General features: G+C 36.1%; 1 protein-coding gene across 1 annotated transcript in view; it reads right to left on the bottom strand.

The window, feature by feature from the left end:
• LOC107295434 (protein diaphanous homolog 2-like) overlaps positions 1–22170 on the bottom strand; it is a 69027-nt gene that overhangs the window by 5597 nt on the left and 41260 nt on the right. Inside the window, exons 7-16 of the mRNA XM_029285843.1 lie at positions 19794–19897; positions 19664–19707; positions 16390–16526; positions 15150–15258; positions 12001–12111; positions 4915–5033; positions 4095–4211; positions 3503–3621; positions 2843–2907; positions 1907–2011 (exon numbers count right to left, since the gene is read on the bottom strand). Of these exons, the coding sequence (XP_029141676.1) occupies positions 1907–2011; positions 2843–2907; positions 3503–3621; positions 4095–4211; positions 4915–5033; positions 12001–12111; positions 15150–15258; positions 16390–16526; positions 19664–19707; positions 19794–19897 (1030 nt within the window). The remainder of the gene's footprint in view (positions 1–1906; positions 2012–2842; positions 2908–3502; positions 3622–4094; positions 4212–4914; positions 5034–12000; positions 12112–15149; positions 15259–16389; positions 16527–19663; positions 19708–19793; positions 19898–22170) is intronic.

Here is a 22170-nt window from a genome sequence, read left to right as displayed (position 1 = left end):
ATATTTGAAGAACTAACTAAATGAATAATTTTTATTAATACGGAGGAGATGGATTGTTTAAGTTTAGACTTTGGAGTTAGAGATATTAATATTTGTGTACTTGTATTTGAATATTAGCCTAGGTTGGTTTGGGAAGTCCGGGGGGTGGGGGGATGGGATATAACATTGTGTAATATCTGTGATGTATTTCTTTTTTTTTTATGATAAAAACAATAAAAAATTTTATAGAGAAAAAAAAAAAAAAGAGAATTAATGACGCGACATTTGAAAACAAGGGGAAAAGTCCATTAACAAAAGTACATTCCAAGGGGTTTGAGAATATTGAGGATATGGTATTCATAGAAGTGTTAGAAAAGAAGTCAACGGGTTGAAACTGAATTATCATCCTAAGGTCCGATATTTAAATACTCACTGCCTCAGAAAATCAATTTTTAAAATTATGTTAGCTGTATAAGCAGGAAAATTAGGAGGAAGATCCTACTCTTAGCTCTGATTCTTAATAATTGTCAGTTCTACCACCAAGGTAACATCAGGAAAATTCATTATCTAAACCAACATAAGCTTTTAGCACTATCGTAAGTCATTATGAGGCCCTGAACAAAACACCAGCATTCTCTTTTTTGTAAAATATGACAATTCTCTCATAACAAACCCATAAATTGAAAATGTATTCATTAGGATTCTTTTTTTAGAATAAAATCAGCCAGAACAAATGAACTTTCTATGACAGATTATCAAATAGCTAAATGTTCACTCTTTGTTTTTAAAGTGCCTATAAAATTTACAATTAAAGATTAAATTTGTTCTGCTTTCTTTTAAATCCTTCAGCTTTAAATACACCTCTACGTAACAGTCTTTAGTCTCTACTGGTACTTAATCCTAAGTATCAATGATATTAATAACATTATGTTGTTCTAGACATGTTTGATAAGCATTTACATGCACTAATGCAATAATCAAATTTTAAATAAACTCAATTAAAAAGAACCCAAACAATTCTTGTATTTAATTTCATGTTGATGTTTTATGTTATGCGGGTTACATCTGAGTGGAAGCAACCCACAGCTCTGCTTATGTTGAAACAATGAAATGCAGGCAGTCCTTGACTTATGACCACAATTGAGAATTTCCATTGCTAAGCAAGGCAGTTGTTAAGTGAGTTAGGGCCCCATTTCATGACCTTTTTGCCATAGTTGTTAAGAGAATCATGTGGTTTTTTAATGAATCTGGCTTCCCTACTGACTTTGTTTCTCAGAAGCCAGCTGGGAAGGTTACAAATGGGGATCACAGGACCCCAGGACTGTGCAAGTGTCATAAATTGTCAAGGTAATGATTTCAAACTAACCAGCTGATGTAATGTAAGACGTAAGATATAATGATGCGAATGACTCAGCAGGGTCTGTGTCGCTTTAAGAGCCTTTGTATAAAAGGAAAGGCTCCGCAGATGTGTGCTCTCTCTTCCGTTTTCTTGCTGTAATTGCTGTGTGTTGGATTCTGCTGTATTACCGCGTGTATGTATATTGTTCCTGGTGTATGATATTGTAGATAGTGTAAGATAAACCACCGTTTAATACAGATCACTGTTTACTGTGTTTACTCCTGGGTTATCTCAGTGCAATAAGACTGTGCATGCTCTGACATAAATACAGGCCAAGTTTTGATCACATGACCATGGAGATGCTGCAATGGTTGTTAAGTGAGAAAAGTGATCATAAGTTATCTTTTTTTCAGTGCCATTGTACTTTAAACTAAATCACTAAACGAAGGATTTTAAGTCAAGGAGTATCTGTAACTTTTCTTATTCCAGCTATACTTAGCTGGCGTTTAACAATTAGCACCCTATTTCCAGAAGAAAAAACCAGAAGTCATTTCAACAGGGTAAAGATGCCACTAATTTATGTTATACCTGGGTTCGCAACTGCTGGATTTCAGCTTCAAGTTGTCGGATTTTCTCCTCTCGCATTTGAAGCTCAGCCTGGGCTTCCTGCCGAGCTGTGAATTCTTCATCAAACTGCAATGATCACCAGTATGGAAATAATCATTCATCTTGGTCCAAATTTAATACTGCTCCATAAGAACGAAAGATTGAGCTAAAGAAATCTGCCTGGCTTCGTGGATTACTTAAAGTAATGCCAGAGCATGGAATGGAATGGAATGGAATAGAATGGAATGGAATGGAATGGAATGGAATGGAATGGAAAGTAGTCAGAGCAAAAAGTATCTTGAGATAGTTTTCTTCATACACCTATGCAGTAACAGTAGGCTATTTCCCATTATAAATTTCTATTAGGTTAAGCAACGGGAAGCAGTACTTATTCTAATTAATATATGTGGAATTGCGCCAAATGATTAACTGGAGATGAGAAACACCAGTAGGGGATAGTTAAAAATTCTTGAGTCAACTTATAACCTCTGGGTGTCCATAGAATTAGGTTGGAGGTAAACAAGGATGTTTATCTTAAAGATGAATTGGCTAAAGCTAAGACAGAACAGGGATAATCTGTCCCCTATAAGAGCAATTTAAGGATTTTAAGCTAAGATAAGGCAAGGTGAAACAAGAGACAGACAAAAGCTTTTCTATCATACCAAATACCCCAACTTCTAAGCTAAGTTCTGCCTGGTTGCTAAGGGATTTTTCGATTATTAATTGAAATAATTAGTTTGATTTAAATGATCACTAAATATCTAAGTGTATTTTTATCGTGCCTGGGTACAGCTGTTTTCAGATATAAGCATAGTAACACTTAATTCTGAAAGCGAAGACCTTTTAACAAAAATATGTAGAACTATAACAATGAAAGTTTCACAAAGGCTGCAAGATGACAAATTGTTTGGTGCCTACCTTTTTGGAAAAATCAGCAGCTTTTTGCTCACTTTCTTCAACTTTTGCTTTGTTCACACAGCTGTCTGAAAGGATACAAATAATAGGGCCCAACATAACTACAATTTTAAAAATCCAAGATACACAATACCATACAGCGATACCATTGCTTCTGAAAGGAAGCAAATCGTTTTTAAAATCATCTGGGTTAAAAAAAAATAATGTTCTTGAATAGCCTCAGATTTGTTCTATAAAGGACAAATATATATGAAACCCTTCTCTTTCCTCACTAAAATTTTTATTTAAAAAAACACATTTGCCTATTTTTATATTTTACATTTCTAAAATTACTCAGGACTAAAATTAACATTAATCAAAACAGGGTTGCAGCTGAGAAAAGCTAAATACATAATGATTATTCCTACAATTCTAGTGATAATGCATTCATTTCTATTCTCCCTGCTCCAAAATCAGTGGAATTTCTATATGGATATGTAGGCATGTTTGTAGACAGAATAAACAAGAGATCACAAAGCACTGAATCCTTGGCACTTGCTGTATATAAATTCCACTAAAAATGGAAGAACAAACAAGGATCTTTTGATCTCAGCAACTTCATAGAAAAACTGACTGCATGGAAAAAATAGTAAATCATAATTATGAAAAACACTGAACACCTACCCACAAGATGCGTGAAGTCTACATCCAATCTTCCTCTACATTTGAAGTCAGGATCCATACCACTACAGTGCAATACTATCTGTGAAACACATTCTTCTATTATCTTGTAATATTGAGGGCTGGTGTGAAAAATAAAATGCAATCGTTTTTGTAATAAATAATCAACAGGCACACTTAAAAAAGAAAAAAAAGTCACATAATCCAATGGTTCCCAACCTTTCCTTCACCATGGACTCCCTTTAAATACCTTTTGTGGCCACAGACCCTGGCCACGGACCACAAGACTTAACTTAATTTAAGCTTATTCGCACCATAGCAGCCCTCAAACCTAACATTTTTTGTTGATTTAAACAAAAGATCTGTTTTATCTGCCACAAAACAGATAATACACAATACTACAATACAGTGGGATCTTCTCCTCTGCAATGGAATCACCTTGAAAGTGTTAGCAATTAATTTGCTAATGCCTCTTTGATAGTTTCACCTGAAAAGAAAGATGGGAATTCGCGTTCCCTTTACTATATGACATCCTCCTTTAATTAAGCCACAGGATGCATCATTGAAACATGAAAAGCAAAAGAGCTGGGCTTACCGTATATAATAATCGTTCCTAATGAGTAAAAAATGTTGTAAAATGGATAGGAAGTAGTTTTCGGATGTTGTTTCTCTCAACATATTATACAACAAGTGGTAAACTTCATTCACATCAGTAAAAGAACCATTAAGGAAATGTCAGAATAGATGAACCATAGATAATCACTATATTTTGAAACTCAACGCCGAAAAAGCCTTGAAAATTCTTCTACTGTGTTACTGAATATTGGACACTAACTTTAAACTCTAAACTGGGACATGTACTTTAAGCCTCCATTTACCGCTACAACAAAATTTAAAGTAACCCTTTAAATGCTATGATTTAAGATTGGAATGTTTAAATGTTTAAGGTAGCATCTTTGTACTTAACTGCTAAAATAAGGTGCCTGTTTTCATTTGTCAATATGAGAATTGTCCAAAATTAACAATACCTCTAGCTCTTTAAGTTTTTAAAATGTATTAAAACAATTAAGAAAATAAATCCACACTGTAAAGTTATTGTGCGACTTAAATAAAGCCACAAGGTTTATTTTAGTTCCCCAAAAAACTTTAATATAAATCCAATAATATGTTGAATACCGAGAAGAAAGTTCAATATAAATTCATGTGACTCATTTAGCAATGCTCTTAATTGACTCACACATTATCCTAAATAATTATCACTATTCTTATTTATTTGCAAAAACAGTAGCTTTTCCTGTACCCTAATGAAACATGTTCTGTTTTCAAGGCTTTCTCATTCTCTGTTACCATTCAGTTCTAAGGAAAATAGTATATATTATTATTATTGTTATTGTTATTATTTAAAAAAAGGATATTCCATTTCCACTTTGATGTCATTGAGACGATGGGCTAATTCAATTAAGTCTTCCTCTTTGTTTTCATCAAATACTTTCAACTGAATATCAAGTTCTTCATTCTCCTTCTCTTTTAGGTCCTAGTATTTCATAAAGCAATTTGAACAATTTACATCTTCTCAACATATGGTGCCATAAAGCATAAACAAATATTAAATACTCATTCATTTTTCAACTTTGTACCTGCATGCATCTGGCAAAGTCTGATGGAAATTGAAACTGGCTGGCTTTCAAAACAATATGGTTAGGAGTCTATCTATCCTATTTTCATTTGTGATTCTGTTTCATCGTAGTAAAATGCAGACAGTTCAGGTCAGGTCCTTCAATGTTTTACATCTAACAAAAAGAGTCTGTAACTTTGACGCACATCTCAAACACAAACTTAACTAGACCAAATAAATAATTGCTCCAATATAATGGTTCAGCACTACCTTAACCAGTATGACATGGAGTTATAATCAAATCATTTAAAACATTGACTGTCTTCATATATTCAACCACGACAGCTCCACAAAGTATGTTATTTGGTAAAACTGCTGGGAACACCGCTATAAAAATTGTGAATGTCTATCCCAAGAAATGTGCAGTTAAATAATCTCTTTTACCCAAGCATTTTATGTATAAAATCAAATTATAACTATTAACTTAAATTGCAAAGAATATTATTTTCCAAGTGTGTTTAACTTTTACTTAATAGCATTTTACTTATATTGTCTGCAACATGAAATATGTCTACAATATAGATACTGACATGTAATATTCTGAATTCTACGAATGTACCAGTTATATCAAAATCATTTTTCAAGTTCATCTGCTTGTGGTGACATAGTATTTTTGGCAGACGCTTTTATTTCTAATGCTGCAATTCTTTTTTTTAAGACAACGGTTTGTAACCTTTTTATAACATCAACCACTTTGAGTGTATGGTAAAACGAATATGGTAAAGAAAAAGAATATGGTAAAACCTTCTCAGAAAACAAACAAACAAATAAAAGCATTGAATTAAAACAGAGATTAATTATGGCTTTATCTTGACTTATTTTTCTTGTAAAACATCCACAGCCACATTTTTGGAAGTGGACAGCCATGTAAATTCTTTAAAGTAACAAATAAATAACATAAATTGAATTACAAAGGAAGCCAATTATATTCACAAAGAATTGCCAAAATTACAATAGATAACACAACAATGTACCTGTTTCTTTATTAATCCACTAAATAAATGGCGAAACAATAAATACGTTTAAAAGAACTACAAATTAAAATCAAATGTTTTGGATTTAAAGAGTTTATAAATCACGTTGCCTACGTTCATTTTGTTTTTCTACTACACCTGAGAATTGTTGAAGGTAAAATTATGCTGTCCTGATAGTTAGATAGTCCTCATTTACTTAAATGGTAATTGCATAACATTATCAATCATTAAAAAATCACACAATAGGTTTTCCACCAGTGTATGCAATTTCTATTAATTTAATGTATTGTGCCATTACAAAAAAATATATTGTGGTTGTGAATTTTAAAGCTCACACAGGATGCCTTTTAACTTTAATACAAGTAATTATGAATTTATATCAAATTAATGTGGCCTGAATTCAAGTACTGTTTAAATATTAGTGTTTTAGGTTTTATTTGCAGTGCACTCGAGGTGCGCACATGTAAACTTTTATAGCACGCCACACTGGCCCATCATAGAGATTAATATGTTGCCTTGAAGTTATTTTACTATTATGTTTTTAATCCTGCAGCTTTCCAGTAACACTAACGCTCCATAATCACATTCAAAGATAGCAATAGAGTAGAAAGATGAAGTGTGGAGTGTATATTAAAAAAATTTCAATAATGTAGAGTCTGTGGTCAGCCGTGAAGAAAACAACTAATCAAGTAATGATCTTTTGATTTGCCTATCAAGAAGGTAGGTTGGATACATAACTCCTTATATATTTATTGGTAAAATTTATTATTTTACAGTCATAGAAATATGTTGATGAGTGTACAATTAAAACCTAAGGATGTGGAGGATGGAGCGGAGTGGGGGAGATGGGATCTGCTGTAGTCAGCCAATCTCCTTTACTGTGCACTTCTCTCCCCCAGACCAATTGGCAGAGGAAAATCAAAAAAAGCCCTGGTTTGGAAGGTTTATACACTTAACTGTTTTTTAAAAAAGGTGCTATAGAAATATTTCAAACAAAAAATAGATCAAGGCAGCAGTACAGACTTGTCCTTCCCTTCAAGGATTGGCAGAAAGACAATAGGATTATTGGCAAGGAAAGGAAGCATTTTGAATGCATTGTGCCTAGGTCATCACAACAACTTATGCTGTTTAAAAACTGTTAAAATACATCATAAATACTGCACTATCGTCTAATGATTATAAGAATATGATGATATGCTACACCACAAATGCCCACAAAAAATCTTAGTGAGCTATTTAATGCCATAAATTTAGTTTCTACCGTGGTCAGGATAAGAATTTTTCTACCTAAAATTAGAAATGTACTTAATTCTGAAATAGTCCCATTGACAAGTAAAGCTATATTAAGGTTATATGGGCAATAAACTCAATAGGAAATACACACACACACACACATATAATAAAATATCATCCGATCATTAGATTAGTAACATCTCCCCATTTTAGCTTTTATAGATATTTAGATTTTATTAATCTCAGCACTCTTTCAATTGAACACAGAAAGGTAATTCTGTTTTAATGTGCCCTACATTCTTCTTTTTAAATGGCATAATTATTCTCATAAATTATATTCATTAAAAGACATTGTGGTGATTTGAGGTCCTAAACAAGAGAACCTGCAGTTGTAGAATAAAAGATTTAATTAAACCTGTACATCTGTCAGTCATGACGGTTTGTTAAAAAAAAATTGGCTTCACAGTAGCTGTTCTCAAAAACTGCTATGTAATTGATCAAATTTCCCCATGTCCGGCTTTATTAAATGTTTAAATGATAAAGGAAGGTAATAGTTTACCGGATGACTGATTACATCCGGTAAACTATTACCTTCCTTTATCATTCTGTGTACTTTATTTTTTCTTCTTAAAATTGGAACCTTAAATCACCAGGCAAATTAAAATCTAAATTATGGCAAAGGTTATGAAACCATCTTGATTTGCAGTCTGTTATCTGAACTAAATCTCGCGGAGATAAAGAAATTAAAAATATAACCATTTTGCTCTGAAAAGTGGAGATGAAAATAGAAATGCCTTCAAAGAGAAAAAACAAATACACCTTACACAACATACCGTGTTTTGCTGTGCTATGAAAAGCAATGTTTCATATTATGTTTCAACATGGTAATCATCAAGAAAAGTGAGGTGAGGTCATGGCTTGCCATATTTCCAATATATATTACATTGCACCGCTATATAGCTTTGCAATCATAGAATCCATTTATTTCACAACCGATTTCTTTCGAGGGAGCAAATGGAAGGGTTTGGAAGTCAGAATTTCTGAGAATCATGGCTTATCGTAAATAAAGTAGTACACTATGACTTCCTGTTGCTACTTGGAACAACATGAAAAACCTCATGGTGCCTCTATTTCTTCTCAAACGTGGCATCCTCAACTTGTCTCTTAGTAGTCAAGATAAGCTGATTGATTCCTACTCTCACATATTTGAAAAGACAAAAAGCAGATATCTCTACTCAAACTCACGATAAACATACAGGCTTATAAAGACACATATATATGCAACCATGCTACATTATGTTATGACTTCACTTAGCAAGATTGTCAATCCTTCTATTAGTCTAGTAAGGTGTTTCTCATTTATATATTGGCTGGGAAATTCTGGAGTTCAACTCCAGGCATCTTAAAGTTGGTAAGATTGAGAAATACTGGTTGAATAAATTCCTACATCTATCTATCTATGTATCTATGTATCTATGTATCTATGTATCTATGTATCTATGTATCTATCTATCTATCTATCTATCTATCTATCTATCTATCTATCTATCTATCTGACGCACAATGGCCCAGCGGTTAGCACACTGGGCTTGTCAGCTGGAAAGCCAGGAGCCCAGTTTGAGACCTGAGCACCACATGACAGGTTGAGCTCTTGTCCTCATCCCAGTTCCTGCCAACTTAGTAGTTCTAAAGCATGCAGATGTGAGTAGATTAATAAGTACCACTTCGATTGGAAGGTAACAGTGCTCTGTGATGTCATGCTAGCCACATGACTGCAGAAATGTCTTCAGATAGCACTGGCTCAATGGTCTTGAAACGGAGATGGCTAGCGGAGTAAAATCTACAGAGGGACTCTATCTATCTATCTATCTATCTATCTATCTATCTATCTATCTATCTATCTATCATCTATCTATCCATCCATCCATCCATCCATCCATCCATCCATCCATCCATCCATCTATCTATCTATCTATCTATCTATCTATCTATCTATCTATCTATCTATCTATCTATCTATCTATCATCCACCCATCTATGCATCCATGTATCTATGTATCTATTTTGCATTTGTGATTTGTTAACATTCTAAAACAGCATAATGGAAGGAAAAGGTAGTTTAAAGGATGAAACATTTGCATCATGATAGGAGCATTTATTTTTGAAAGTTCAGTCAATGATTCTTTCCCATTATTTAACTAAGAAAGAAAAAGGGGAAGCAGAGATCTGAGGAAATATAGAATACCCTCAAATAACACATGACGTCCTAAGTGGATGTCTTCTTCACATGACAAGAATTCCTCCCGAGTCCCAGTTTCGTACTTGAACTTCAGGATGAAGCTGATCTCCCACGTACTACTTAATAACCTGAACTTGCAAGCTTTGCAGGAAAGCTGTACTCAGCATTAATGGGCAACTTGCCAAGGCATCCCATCTCTTCCCAAGAAGAGTTGAGATGACCTAAAAGATGTTCTACAGCAACTTCATTTGCAGCCAGTCTAATCCAAGCCCAACCTAAAATCTACAAAACCAGGCTTTCAAGATAGAGCATGCTGGTTAAATTGAAATAATGGATTTCTTGCTTTGGTAATGAACTAATTCACCAGAGATCTGAGAACTTGTTATTTTAGAGCTGCAAGAAAAGGAGGTGACGCTTTTTCAGATCTCCCCAGCTAAACATATTACTTTTACTGCATTTGCGTGATCAAATGCCAAATGTTCAGGGCTGTGGAAAAATTATAGCTGCATGCCATAAAATGCAAAAGGGGTTTGCCGAGGCAAACACATTGCTGCAGTTTTCCATGTCAACCATCTGTACCCATTTAATACCGTTAAGATTCCAGTCGCAACTGGCATGTTAGGTTAAAAAAAAAAAAATGCAGAGTCTGTAATTAGGTATAGATGTTACCCAGCTGGGTAAAAATCTAGGAATACCCCTTGACTCTGACATGGGTCATCTGGATTTAAATCATCTAACCAGGGTGTCACATTTCAGGATGCCTGTATGATTTGTCTTTCTTATTCATAGGTATTCGGGACTTAAATTCTTCTGTTCAATGGCTTAATCCGAATTGGTAATCGTCTTTTCTATTTAACAGAAGAGGCTAACCATGTGGGCTTTTCAGATACCCTGTAAAGTGGTTTTCTGTCTTCTAGAATGAAGATGAAATCATGATGAAACAGAAGACCAACATCTTGTGCCCATCCTTTCTCCAATGGGCCTGACCCAAGCCAGCTTTTTAAATTGGTGCTTTATGCATAAGGAATTGGAATATTTGATCCCATTTTTAGGCAAGCAAAATGCCCCATCATAAATTGCTCCTGAACAATGCAGAGTAGAAACAAATTCACTCCCTGTCATAGAGAAAGTGGACTAATTTTGAAGAATATCGGGAATTTTGCCAGAAGATTTTATCTTGGCCATTACTTTACAGAAGCAGTAATTTAATTACAGCATTTTAATTTTCAAACAGAGGGGACATTACTGGGTTCCTAGAACTGCTAGAAACATGAATGAGTGAAGAGGTTCTGCTACTACTGAGAAAACGCATATTTAAGATGGTAATATTTGTTTCTACCTTTACAGTAATGGAAAAAAATGAATTGTAGTTAAAAAAAAACCTCATAGCATATGTTACATAAATAATCTACGTGTTTACTGTTAACTTTGGCATTAAATCCTTTTCATCTGTGTTACAAGCAAACTACTCATTTCCATTTATTTCTTCTCTACAGATTGTTTGGATATCAAAATCAGCTGATGTTGATTACAGTTTAATTTTGAAAGGATTAGATGAAGACCAACTTTTCTATACTTCCTTTTCTAACTGGGTGTCAGTCACACTCATAAAAGATCTACATCCAGCCCACCTTGACTTAGCTATCACCAATTTGCTTTCACTGTTAGATTGTCCAGATTGTTGTAGAGAATTTTAGCATACAATAAACCTATATACTCATTTGAACTGCCTAGACTCCTGATTTCCTGCGCTGGACATGTTTCATTTACTATATTTCTTTAAAAGGACTCAACAATAGTTCTTTCTCGACTTAAAAATAGAAGATAGCTATTTTTTTTTCTTTAAAATTTAAGGGGAACTTTTTTATACGAAGAGCTTCTGTGGTAAGCTATATGTTATACACACCATATGCTTTTCTTACTCAAAGAAGTATAAAAACATATCTAAAATGAACAGTGTGTCCAAGAACAGTTATAGTTTACCATAAATGTAAAATCCTCCCATTCTTTACACTTCCTTAGAAGTCATTTTGGAATTAAAGCTTAAACACAGTCAGCTCACAGTCTAAATTTGATTTAAGCTTTGATTCTGCCTATCATAAGTTCATGGCACTATTAACTATCCAATACATACTTTAAAATTCCCTACATCAATAAAAGTAAGTGTAAGCAATCATTTGTCATAAAAAGAAAATTATTTTTCACTGTTGAACATTTTTAATGCTGCAGCATTCTGCTTCCCTTTCACAATGATTAAAATGATAAAGAACTATTAAAGTCAAGCTTCGCCGTATCTTGCAAGTCTTTTGTAAGATTTATCATCACAAAGCAAGCAATCATAGAACCCGGTACATTAGCACTTCTATTGCAAGTAACTTACTGGTAATATTTTCTTTAGCCCGCAGCGCAGGAATTCATTTCTCAAATGTACCCTAAAATCAAGCTCTTCTGGAGAAGTGACAAGGGCGTTTATGAACTGCATGCAGGCAACCTGTAAATAGAAGTTATAGTTAATGTAGCTTATTAGAGTCGGCACACTCAGTGCACATGTGCAATAAAACTGGAGAAAACAATAAATGTACATTTTTAACTAACTAGAAAGAGTGCAGAGAAAAACAACAAAAATGATTAGAGAACTGGAGGCTAAATCATATGGAGAACGGTTGCAGGAACTGGGCATGTCTAGTCTAATGAAGAGAATGACTAGAGGGGACATGATAGTAATGTTTCAATATCTAACAGGCTGCCACAAAGAAGAGAGAGTCAACCTATTTTCCTTGTCCTGAAGGCAGAGCAAGAAGCAATGGCTGGAACTTCTAGTCAAGGAGAGAAGCAACCTAGAAAAGGGGTCTTCAAACTTGGCCCTTTTATGACTTGTGGACTTCAACTCCCAGAATTCCTCAGCCAGCATGGCTGGCTCAGGAATTCTGGGAGTTGAAGTCCATGAGTCATAAAAGAGCCAAGGTTGCCTACCCCTGAGCTAGGCCATGCTGTGTTTTGCTCAGGTGTAACTGACAGATTGGATGCCAAATTGTGATTTTAATATAGATTTTATCTTTTATTTATTATTTTATTTTAGAATTTTTTTACCCGATATTCCTTGAGTGTTTTTCCCTTGTTCTGGTCTCTGGTCTTTGACTGTTACAAATTTACTTGATTTGACTTGGTCCTGTGACATTATGCTCAATAACTGCACCATTTGCTAATCCCTACTGCAGTCAGTAAATGAGGACTCCTTATAGCAGAATGCTGTTGTTTGAGCGACAGACCTCATAATGTCAAGACCTTTACAATAATTAAAAGCAGAGTGAACGCTAGGAAAAAAACTTAACTGCAAGCCATGCTTAGAACAGGTTATTAATCCTTAACCTTTTTGCAGACAAGCTCAAGGTGTGCTTTTGAAAATGGATACATATCCTCAAATTATTCTATCAACACTGCTGCACTGAAACCTATAACTCGATCCTCCATAAAGTGAATATAATTTTAATATATAATATATAAAACACTGCAAGCTGGTAAATTCTTTCAATGCACACATCCCTGTAATGCTGTACTGTAGTGGCCTGAATTATCCTTGTTATGTTACAGCGATGACATAACTGAACAAGCCAAAGTACATGTCCAATCAGAAATTAATAGAGAGAAAAGGTGCCATCTGCTGTGATTGTTTTTGCCAGGAGAAATTCTGGCTTAATTGCTTGTATTAATACTGGTAGAGAGACCAATTCAGTCAGAGACGAGTTAATGAGTCCTGCCGTTGTACCTTCAGTCACGGAGTATGGATGTGAGAGTCGTAAAAATCACAAAGTCCTTAAAGGAGATTGACTTTGGAATCACTGTACAAGAGCGTATCACATAGGCAGAGTGCATAATGCACTTACTTCTGTTTTAATGTTCTTGTGTTGTATGTAAAAGCTAAGCAGAGTGGGCCTTTCTATTTATCTAGCTCAACAGATTCTCCCCTAAGGCCACACTAAAGACAGTATGTGCAGAAAGAACCCCACCTAAATTATCAGTGGTTCCATTTCAAAACCAAGGCACTAAAGCAGAACGTGATTATATTTGACGTTGACAAGAGGATTTTATTATTCAAATAAAAGTCATTAGCATCAATTCTGCTAAGCCTTCCACCCTTGAGAGGAGCCGAAAATAATAACCACGGTGGTACATTCGTCCACTGGGAAGCAATTCAAGTATAGCGCTGGGAAAATCAAAAACAGGTGTATCAACATTCAGTTGAGCAAAATAGCAAATTATTGACTGATGGAAAAGGGTTGAAATTCTAAAAAAAAAAAAAATCCTAGATGGCCAGCCTCAGCTGTTATTTAGTGCAGTATTTTATTGCCTTTAGAGTTTTGCTTTAAGATGTTAAAGCAAATGTGTTACTCTTACCTATTCTTGTTATTTTTATTTACTGTTAATTTTATTTATTGTTCCAGACCGCTTGTGTATTTATTCGAAGAGGAGGAGATCTTTTCACAGGGCAAGCATGAATAGAAATTACATTGTCCATCCCAGAGTTTGCCTTCAGAAGAGAAAAGGGATATCACTGCATCGTAATCTGACCTTTGGAGAACCTAATCTTTCCTGTCGGTTCCTTGTAGCACTGCAGGTTTTCCTACTGTCATGTCAAGATTACAGAAATAATTCTTGTCTTATGGACTTAACCTTACAAGACAGAAGTCACAAACTCAATCATTATCTCATTCAGATGTTGGCATTCCAGGTTTTGATTTTATCTTTGTCTCAGAGACAGTCTGGGAGAAGACTTGCTCTTTGAACACTAACTAGCCATCCAAAAAGTTCTATCTCAGTCTTATGCTCCCAGAGATCTTCGGATGGAGAAATGTCTTAGCTAAAAATTCAGAAATTCGACCATTTATACATCCTACTGTAATGTTCCATTCATAATCGCAAGAAAGTCATGGGCAACCAAAATGGTTATGAGGCTTCCTTATGAGTAATTGTTGGTGCTCTCTGAGCTTGGTTGTTTCCTTGCAGATCTTTCATTACCCAAACTAGGTAATATAATCAATGCAAAGACCCCTCATTTCAAAACTGAACTACAAATGTTCTCCTTTATCGGTCTTCCTTGTACACAAAACTCTGGGGGGGGGGAATGATTCCAGAAAAGGATTTTTATAAGTATGTAAAGATTGCCTCCATGAACCAAAAATTTATATTCTAAAATATGCTGTCCTGCATAGAGAAAAGAGAAGCATTTATTTTATAATCCTATGCATTCGTAAACAGTTTTTTTTAAAAAAGTCAGTAAATAGTGAATTTCTGCAATGGATAGCAATGGGCGTTTCAAATGTGTTTATGCAGAGTATAAAAGAAGATTATCAAGCTTTTGTTCCAGAGATTTTAGATGAATATTTATTTGGGATTTGAAACCTCTATCCAAAACAAGGTCACCGGAACCAAAATTATCTACAGCCACTTTAAACATTTTTGATACGGGTAGTAATTAAAATGCATTGTTGCCTAATCTAATTGTCTAAATTGTAATCCAAGAAATCCTACCTGTAATTGCAGAGCTTCGTGATTTTCAAGCCCCTCCACTATGTTAGCAAATCGTTCTCCATTATTTCTCTCAGCTGCAATTGTTATAGCTCCTAAAATTTTGTCGAGCCTGTAACAGAGATTTATTTCAATGGGTTGTAAAGATATGCAGGTACTTTTTAAACAGACTATTCGAAAATCACACCTCAGATTCTTAAAGGCATTTTTCCCTCTTTTGCAGCAAATTGATTTAAAAACCAGCACCTAAAAAGCAATCTGCTACTAATCAAGGAAATAAATCTTTGAGTTTACTGTTGCTGCTGTTGTTGCTGCGATTCTTAAATGAAGTCAAGATTATTTAAGCTTTGGATCCTTAGGTAACTAACTTGAAAAAGTTCGTGGAGCAAAAACGATTCCATCCTGTATTCCTCCTTGCAGCTATGCTTGCATTCAAAAGTGACCTCAAATCAAATAAAATAGCCCCAGCAAGGCCTTGTTGCAAGAGACAACAGTAATTGGGCGTGGACTTCCTGTCACTAAGTGATGCGGTTGCAAAGTGGGATGTCATGTGATAGCACTGCTTAATGATGGCAGTTTTGGCCAGCACTGGTTACCATCATTAAGTGAGGACTACATGAATCATTAAGCAAGGATATCGTTTGGTTGTGACTTCTGACTTCATGCCGGCTTCCCCATTAAATTTGCTTGCAGAAAGCCAGCAATGAAAAATTGCTAGTCTTGATCATGTAACCAGGGGATGCTGCAATGGCCACAATTTCAAAGACTGGTCGCAATGACCACTCAATCAGCATAGTCGTAAGTTTGAACGGCTGCTGAACAAATGGTTGTTAAACAAGGTCCACCTGTTCATCCAAATGCTGCTCTCGAGCAACTCTGACATGCTCTCTTTGATCTAGGACAGGGGTAGGCAACCTTGGCTCTTTTATGACTCATGGACTTCAACTTCCAGAATTCCTGTGCCAACATGGCTGGTTCAGGAATTCTGGGAGTTGAAGTCCACGAGTCATAAAAGAGACAAGGTTGCCTACCCCGATCTAGGAGATAGCAGATGTGTTTATCCTCCAGATGAGTAGCCATAAAAGAACTCTTAAATCTCTTTGGGAGTCAAGGGCCAAGAGGAAACATATGGAAGTCAACATATTAAAGGAAAATTAAATGGATAATTACAGAGGTTGCCCTAAAAATAGGTTTTATAAATTTCTTTAATTAATTAAATAAATTAAATAGTTCTGTTACTTACATGTTTTCTTCTCCCACGATACAAATGGCAGAGAGTATTTTCACTGTTTCAGTCATCATGTTTGGTTGCTTTGGGTCAATTGCTCTGGCCAGTAAGAGAAGGCTTCGGTCATCTCCCAGTATTCTTTGTAGTCCATACTTGGAGGGGGAGAAGGAATGGTTTAAAAGATATGAGATCGCAGCACACACAATCTTAGAAAGTCTTAGAATCCCTAAACAAATTACAAGCTTCTGAAAGAGCCAGATTTGCAGAGATGGAGTGCGGCAGCAGCCAAACAAGTTAATACAATCCTTGGTTGTATAAGGAGAGGCATAGAATCAAAATCACATGAAGTATCAGTACCACTTTATAAATCCTTAGTAAGACCAGGCCTGGAATCCTGCATCCAGTTTTGGCCGCCACATTACAAAAAAAAAAAGATGTTGAGACTTTGGAAAACAGTGCAAAGAGCAACTAAGATGATTAAGTGCCCAGAGACTAAAACATATGAAGAAAGAGTGCAGGAATTGGGTATGGCCAGTCTAGAGAAAAGAACTAGGGGTGACATGATAGCAGTATTCCAGTAATTGAGGGACTCCCACAAAGAAGAGGAAGTCAACTTATTTTCCAAGGCACCAGAAGGCAGGACAAGAAACAATGAATGGAAGCTACTCGGGGAGAGAAGCAACCTGGAATTGAGGAGAAACTTCTTAACAGGATGGACAATTAACCAGTGGAACAGATTGCCTTCAGAAGTTGTAGATGCTTCATCACTGGAGGTGATGGTACAGCCATCTGTCTGAAGCGATAGAAGGTCTCCTACTTGAACAGAGGGTTGGACTGTAAGACCTCCAAGGTCCCTTCCAGCTCTATTCTGATTGATTGAGGCAAAATATCTATGCGGCCTCATCTATGTATTACGGCTTCTTCTCCATTCCTCAGCCCAATTCGGACGTCCGATTTTCAGGTTTAAAACCCCTTTCAGGATACCGGGAAGATCAGCTTCTTCCTTTTTAGAGTTCCCAGATCTTGGATTGTCCAAGATCTCCCATCAGAAGGCAACTTGATAAAGATAACAGCGCCAATTATGGAAAGTCGTTTTTAGATAAAAACGTGCTTGGAGCTTTTTTTAATGTTCCATTCAGAGGTCATTTTTAATGTGTGATTTATAACGATAAAGAGAACAGCTAGAACCCCTTGGTCCCACCAGTCCATGCTTAGTTTAATCAGCTCTGGTGAAACAAAGGCCTCTCCCAAAGCCTTTCCCATTTTGAGTTGTACGATTACTTCGGAGATTACATTTGGAGCTATAGAGGCCAATATGGCAGGTTCTCCTGAACCTCTTTGGCGCTTACAGAGTTACAACTTTCAGAAGCACTAAACTAATCAGTAGTAAACCTCCTTATGTGGATACCAAAACTGAACCTCTAATTTAGGGTTAGAGTCTCTCATATGGTCAGAGATGATATACCAAAATATGACATTATCCCCTTTTTAAAGAACATTTTTCTCAAAACTGTTCATGTGAAGTTATAGGTCGCCCAGGCTATCTAAATCAGCATCAGAACCATCCTATAGTATCAGTGGAATAATGAGTCTCACCAAGGACAATGAAACATATTTAAAAACAAAAGTACTGGTTTCTAGCAAAAGCAATCCCCATGTATAGGACATGTCTAATACACTGGGGAAAAAAGGTGATATCTCTATTAGAATATAGCAAATGCTACTTATAATGTATATTTTGCCCATGCTTAACAGGGAAATAATTGTATTTCATGATGGAAACACAGCCTGAATGCTATATAGATTGTTATTTCCCTGTCTAATTTGCCATGTCCTCTTAATGCTCTTAGAAAGATACCTTTTTTTGTTGTTGTCGAGGGATCTTTTAATTAAAAAGAACGGTCGTTATCTGATTGTTGTACGTTCAATAATCTTCCTGTAAAACCAAAGAGACATAAAAAGACTTACAGGGAAATTTTTATGTGACTCTTATGAAGTTCCATAACGACGTAAAGGGTGTGGGAGTGTTTGATGGGATGTGGAGGAATCTAAAATTAAAGCCTCTGATAGCACTAAATCTGGCCTCAGAGCTTCACAGGAAGAGTGGAGAGATTTATCCAAAGTTGGGTTACTCGTGCAACTTTTACTTTTTTACACTATTATCTTGGGATCCGTATCCCTGAAGCTTTGTAATGAGCAGAAGGAGAGACCTTGGGGGTCAGGAAGAACCGCTGCTTCCTAGACAATAATCAGATAAAAGAAACCTGAGTCTGGGGCAGAGCTGTAACCTGAAAAAAATAATAATTCTGAAGAGACGCTCCTTCCCTAGTTTTCACAAAGATGAAGGAGGGGGGAAGGCATTGCAAGATTCCGTTATTGTATCTTTATAATAAAACTAATATTAGCCTGCATGACTTTGGATTCCTAGTCTGGAGGAGCTGACTTTTTTTAAAAAAAGTGAGGTGTTTTGTTTTTTCCCCCCTCCATTTCTCAGAAATAAATAATAATAATAATAATAATAATAATAATAATAATAATAATAATAATAATAATAATAATAATAATAATAATAATAATAATAATAATAAAGTTGGAAGGGACAATGGAGGTCATCTAGTCCAACCCCCTGCTCAGGCAGGAACCCTACACCATTTCAGACAAATGGCTGTCCAGTCTCTTCTTAAAAACTTCCAGTGTTGGCGCATTCACCGCTTCTGGAGGCAGGTTGTTCCACTGGTTCATTGTTCTCACTGTCAGGAAGTTTCTCCTTAGTTCTAGGTTGCTTCTCTCCTTGATTAGTTTCCATCCGTTGCTTCTTGTCCTGCCTTCAGGCACCTTGGAGAATAGCTTGACTCCCTCTTCTTTGTGGCAACCGCTGAGATACTGGAACACTGCTGTCATGTCCCCCCTCGTCCTTCTTTTCGTTAAACTAGACATACCCAATTCCAGCAACCGTTCCTTATATGTTTTAGCCTCCAGTCCCCTAATCATCCTTGTTGCTCTTCTCTGTACTCTTTCTAGAGACTCAGCATCGTTTTTATGTTATACTTTATACTTCGGTAAACTTGATGCAGTTTTCAAGCCTTGAAATGACGTATGAACTGGTTTTGCCTTATTCCAAATTCTTCGCAGCGCTCTTAAACTACAGGCAAACCATCGTCATTAGTAGATCAAATTTCCATTTCATTAAAGTCATCTCTTTCTTTAAAGACAGTCATTCATTACCAGTTAAAGTGAACCTATCTGAAGGAGAGAGAGAAAAAAAATCAGCCGGGGCTGAAATTCCTACCTTATTATTCATAAACCGAAACTCCGTGACATATTCGAATACGACTAAAAAGAACAGTTATGAAAGAACGGACCTTTAATTATTATTATTATTAATTGACTGCCAGGATGTAATTAGTTGAAAAAAAAACGAGGGGGAAGAATGTGCGAGATATGAATGACAGAGAATAGTTCCTCAAAGAGTTCCTGTAGGTCCTCTTCGGGCTCCGGAAGTACTCCGAAATTGTTAACCCAACTGTAAAAAAAGTAAATTGCAAATTAATTCATGCTTGCTCCCATGTGCAATTTGAATACACATAAACACTCTGATGGCTGACTATTCGTTACAGATAGGACTTCCAGCCTGGCTTAGCAGATGTGGAGCTTCCGTACTTCACAATCACAGTTAACAGAAATATGTACTCAAAATATAAGAGGCCTCGTTCACTTATCAAGCATTTGCATTACAAATGGAAAACCCAAACTTTAATCAGGGCAGAAGGACAGAAGGACAGAGTTGGAAAGGATCTTGGAGGTCTTCAAGTCCAACCCCTTTGTAGAGGATTTCTTCAAGCACGAAAGCCTGTACCAGGGGTAGGCAACCTTGGCTCTTTTATGACCATGCTGGCTCAGGAATTCTGGGAGTTGAAGTCCACGAGTCATAAAAGAGCCAAGGTTGTCTACCCCTGGCCTATACCATTTCAGACAAATGGCTGTCCAATCTCTTCTCAAAAACCTCCAGTGTTGGAGCATCCACGTCTTCTGGAGACCAGCCATTTCACTGATTAATTGTTCTCATTGCCAGGAAATTTCTCCTTATTTCTAGGTTGATTTTCTCTTTTATTAATTTCCATCCGTTGGTTCTTGTTCTGCCTTCAGGTGCCTTGGAGAATAGTTGACCCATCTTCTTTGTGGTAGCCCCTTAGATACTGGAACACTGCTATCATGTCACCCCTTGTCCTTCCTGCCAATTTGACTGCGGCTGACTGCCCTCTGAAGGCTAGGTCTACCTATCTTCAACAGATAAAGGAGAGGCCAGTCTAGCCAGCCTCAGGAGGGTGAGGGCAGGACTAGTCAACTGAACCTCCAGGCAGTGTATGGAGTCATGGTTCACATGGTTTCTAAAGCATGCCTCTGCAGGCAAATCCACCTTTGAAAGAAATTTAAAACCTCAGCCTTACAATAACTAACTTTATTCTAATTTGGCATTTTTTCTCTATTCCCAGAAATTCCTCAAGTTCTTCCAATTTTCCACACAGATGAACTGCCACACAGATACAAATAATTAAAATAAGCAGAGACACTTACAACAGCACCACAATTACAATGCTGTGTTTGATTATTTCAAATAACTTGTAAGTCAGCATCTAAAGTTTAGTTCTTGAATGGAAGATAAATGAGTAGAGCATGAAATGTGTCAAAATCCATAACATCCTGTTAATGGTTTGATCTTTCTGAAACCTTAGATATCCACTAAACCCTAAATAAGGTTTGTGCTTCAAAAATGTATGATGGCCATCTCCTCCCCACCTTTCTTGATAAAGCTCAAAGAGTTTGGACATTGACAGGAGGAACATCAAGAAGCAGCAATTAAATCAAGAACACCCGAACATTTGAGCCCTTGCGTTTCTCTGTGTGTGTTCATATTTGCAGTTGTTTATTAGTTTACTTTTGGCATGCATGCAAAACTCGTCACTAGATGTCTCTGCAGATCCATCAAGGTTAAAACTGATTACCAGTTGAGAAGCACTTCAGAACATGCATTCTGAAGAGACCAAAGGAGTCAGAATCAAAAAGTCTACAAAATAACACAATGAGCCTAGGACAATGAAGGGACCCTGAGAAATTCATATAACTAGTAATAATCCACACAAACCGTCCTCAGTTTTTTTTATGACAGTTGAAGGATTCTGGCTTGTGTAGCTCTGGAAGTGATGGTGTAATTCTGGAACATTGGTCCTACAGAATATCAAGCCTTGTGGTTTTGCCAGATTTTACACCCATGATGAAAGACTGGTGGCCCCATTTTCTGAAGTTGGAAGCCCTTCAAAATATAGTGTTAAGTTCTAAAAATGGATCAAAGTAATTTAATTTAGAAAAATAAAGGAAATCCTCAATTCTAAGGAGAGGAGGAGAGGGGAGGAAGGAAGGAAGGAAGGAAGGAAGGAAGGAAGGAAGGAAGGAAGGAAGGAAGGAAGAAAAATATTTAAAAAAGAAGATTATGAACACTCATCACTCAGGGTAGTGATGGAACGAGAAGTGAGATTTATACAGAGTAAGTGAAAATATTAAAACATTTACAGACATATTTTTCTGATAGAATCCAACAATACCAAATTCAGCTGCACGTTAAAAGGAAATTTCAAAGTCAGCTGAACAAAGACAGTGGATGAAACTACAGAAGCAATTGAGAGCAGCAAAAAAAATAGATAAGCCGAAGCATCGCCCTTTAACAAAAAAAGGACAATGAAGAGTAAAAGAAAAATGACAACTAAAAGGGAAAATATGCAGAAAGTTGAATATAGGCTT

This window comes from Protobothrops mucrosquamatus, unplaced genomic scaffold, assembly GCF_001527695.2.
Source record: "Protobothrops mucrosquamatus isolate PMUCROS unplaced genomic scaffold, P.Mucros_1.0 scaffold2336, whole genome shotgun sequence".
Classification (NCBI taxonomy): domain Eukaryota; kingdom Metazoa; phylum Chordata; class Lepidosauria; order Squamata; family Viperidae; genus Protobothrops; species Protobothrops mucrosquamatus.
The sequence above is the reverse complement of the archived record's forward strand: the minus strand, read 5'-3'. Positions and strand labels throughout refer to the sequence as shown.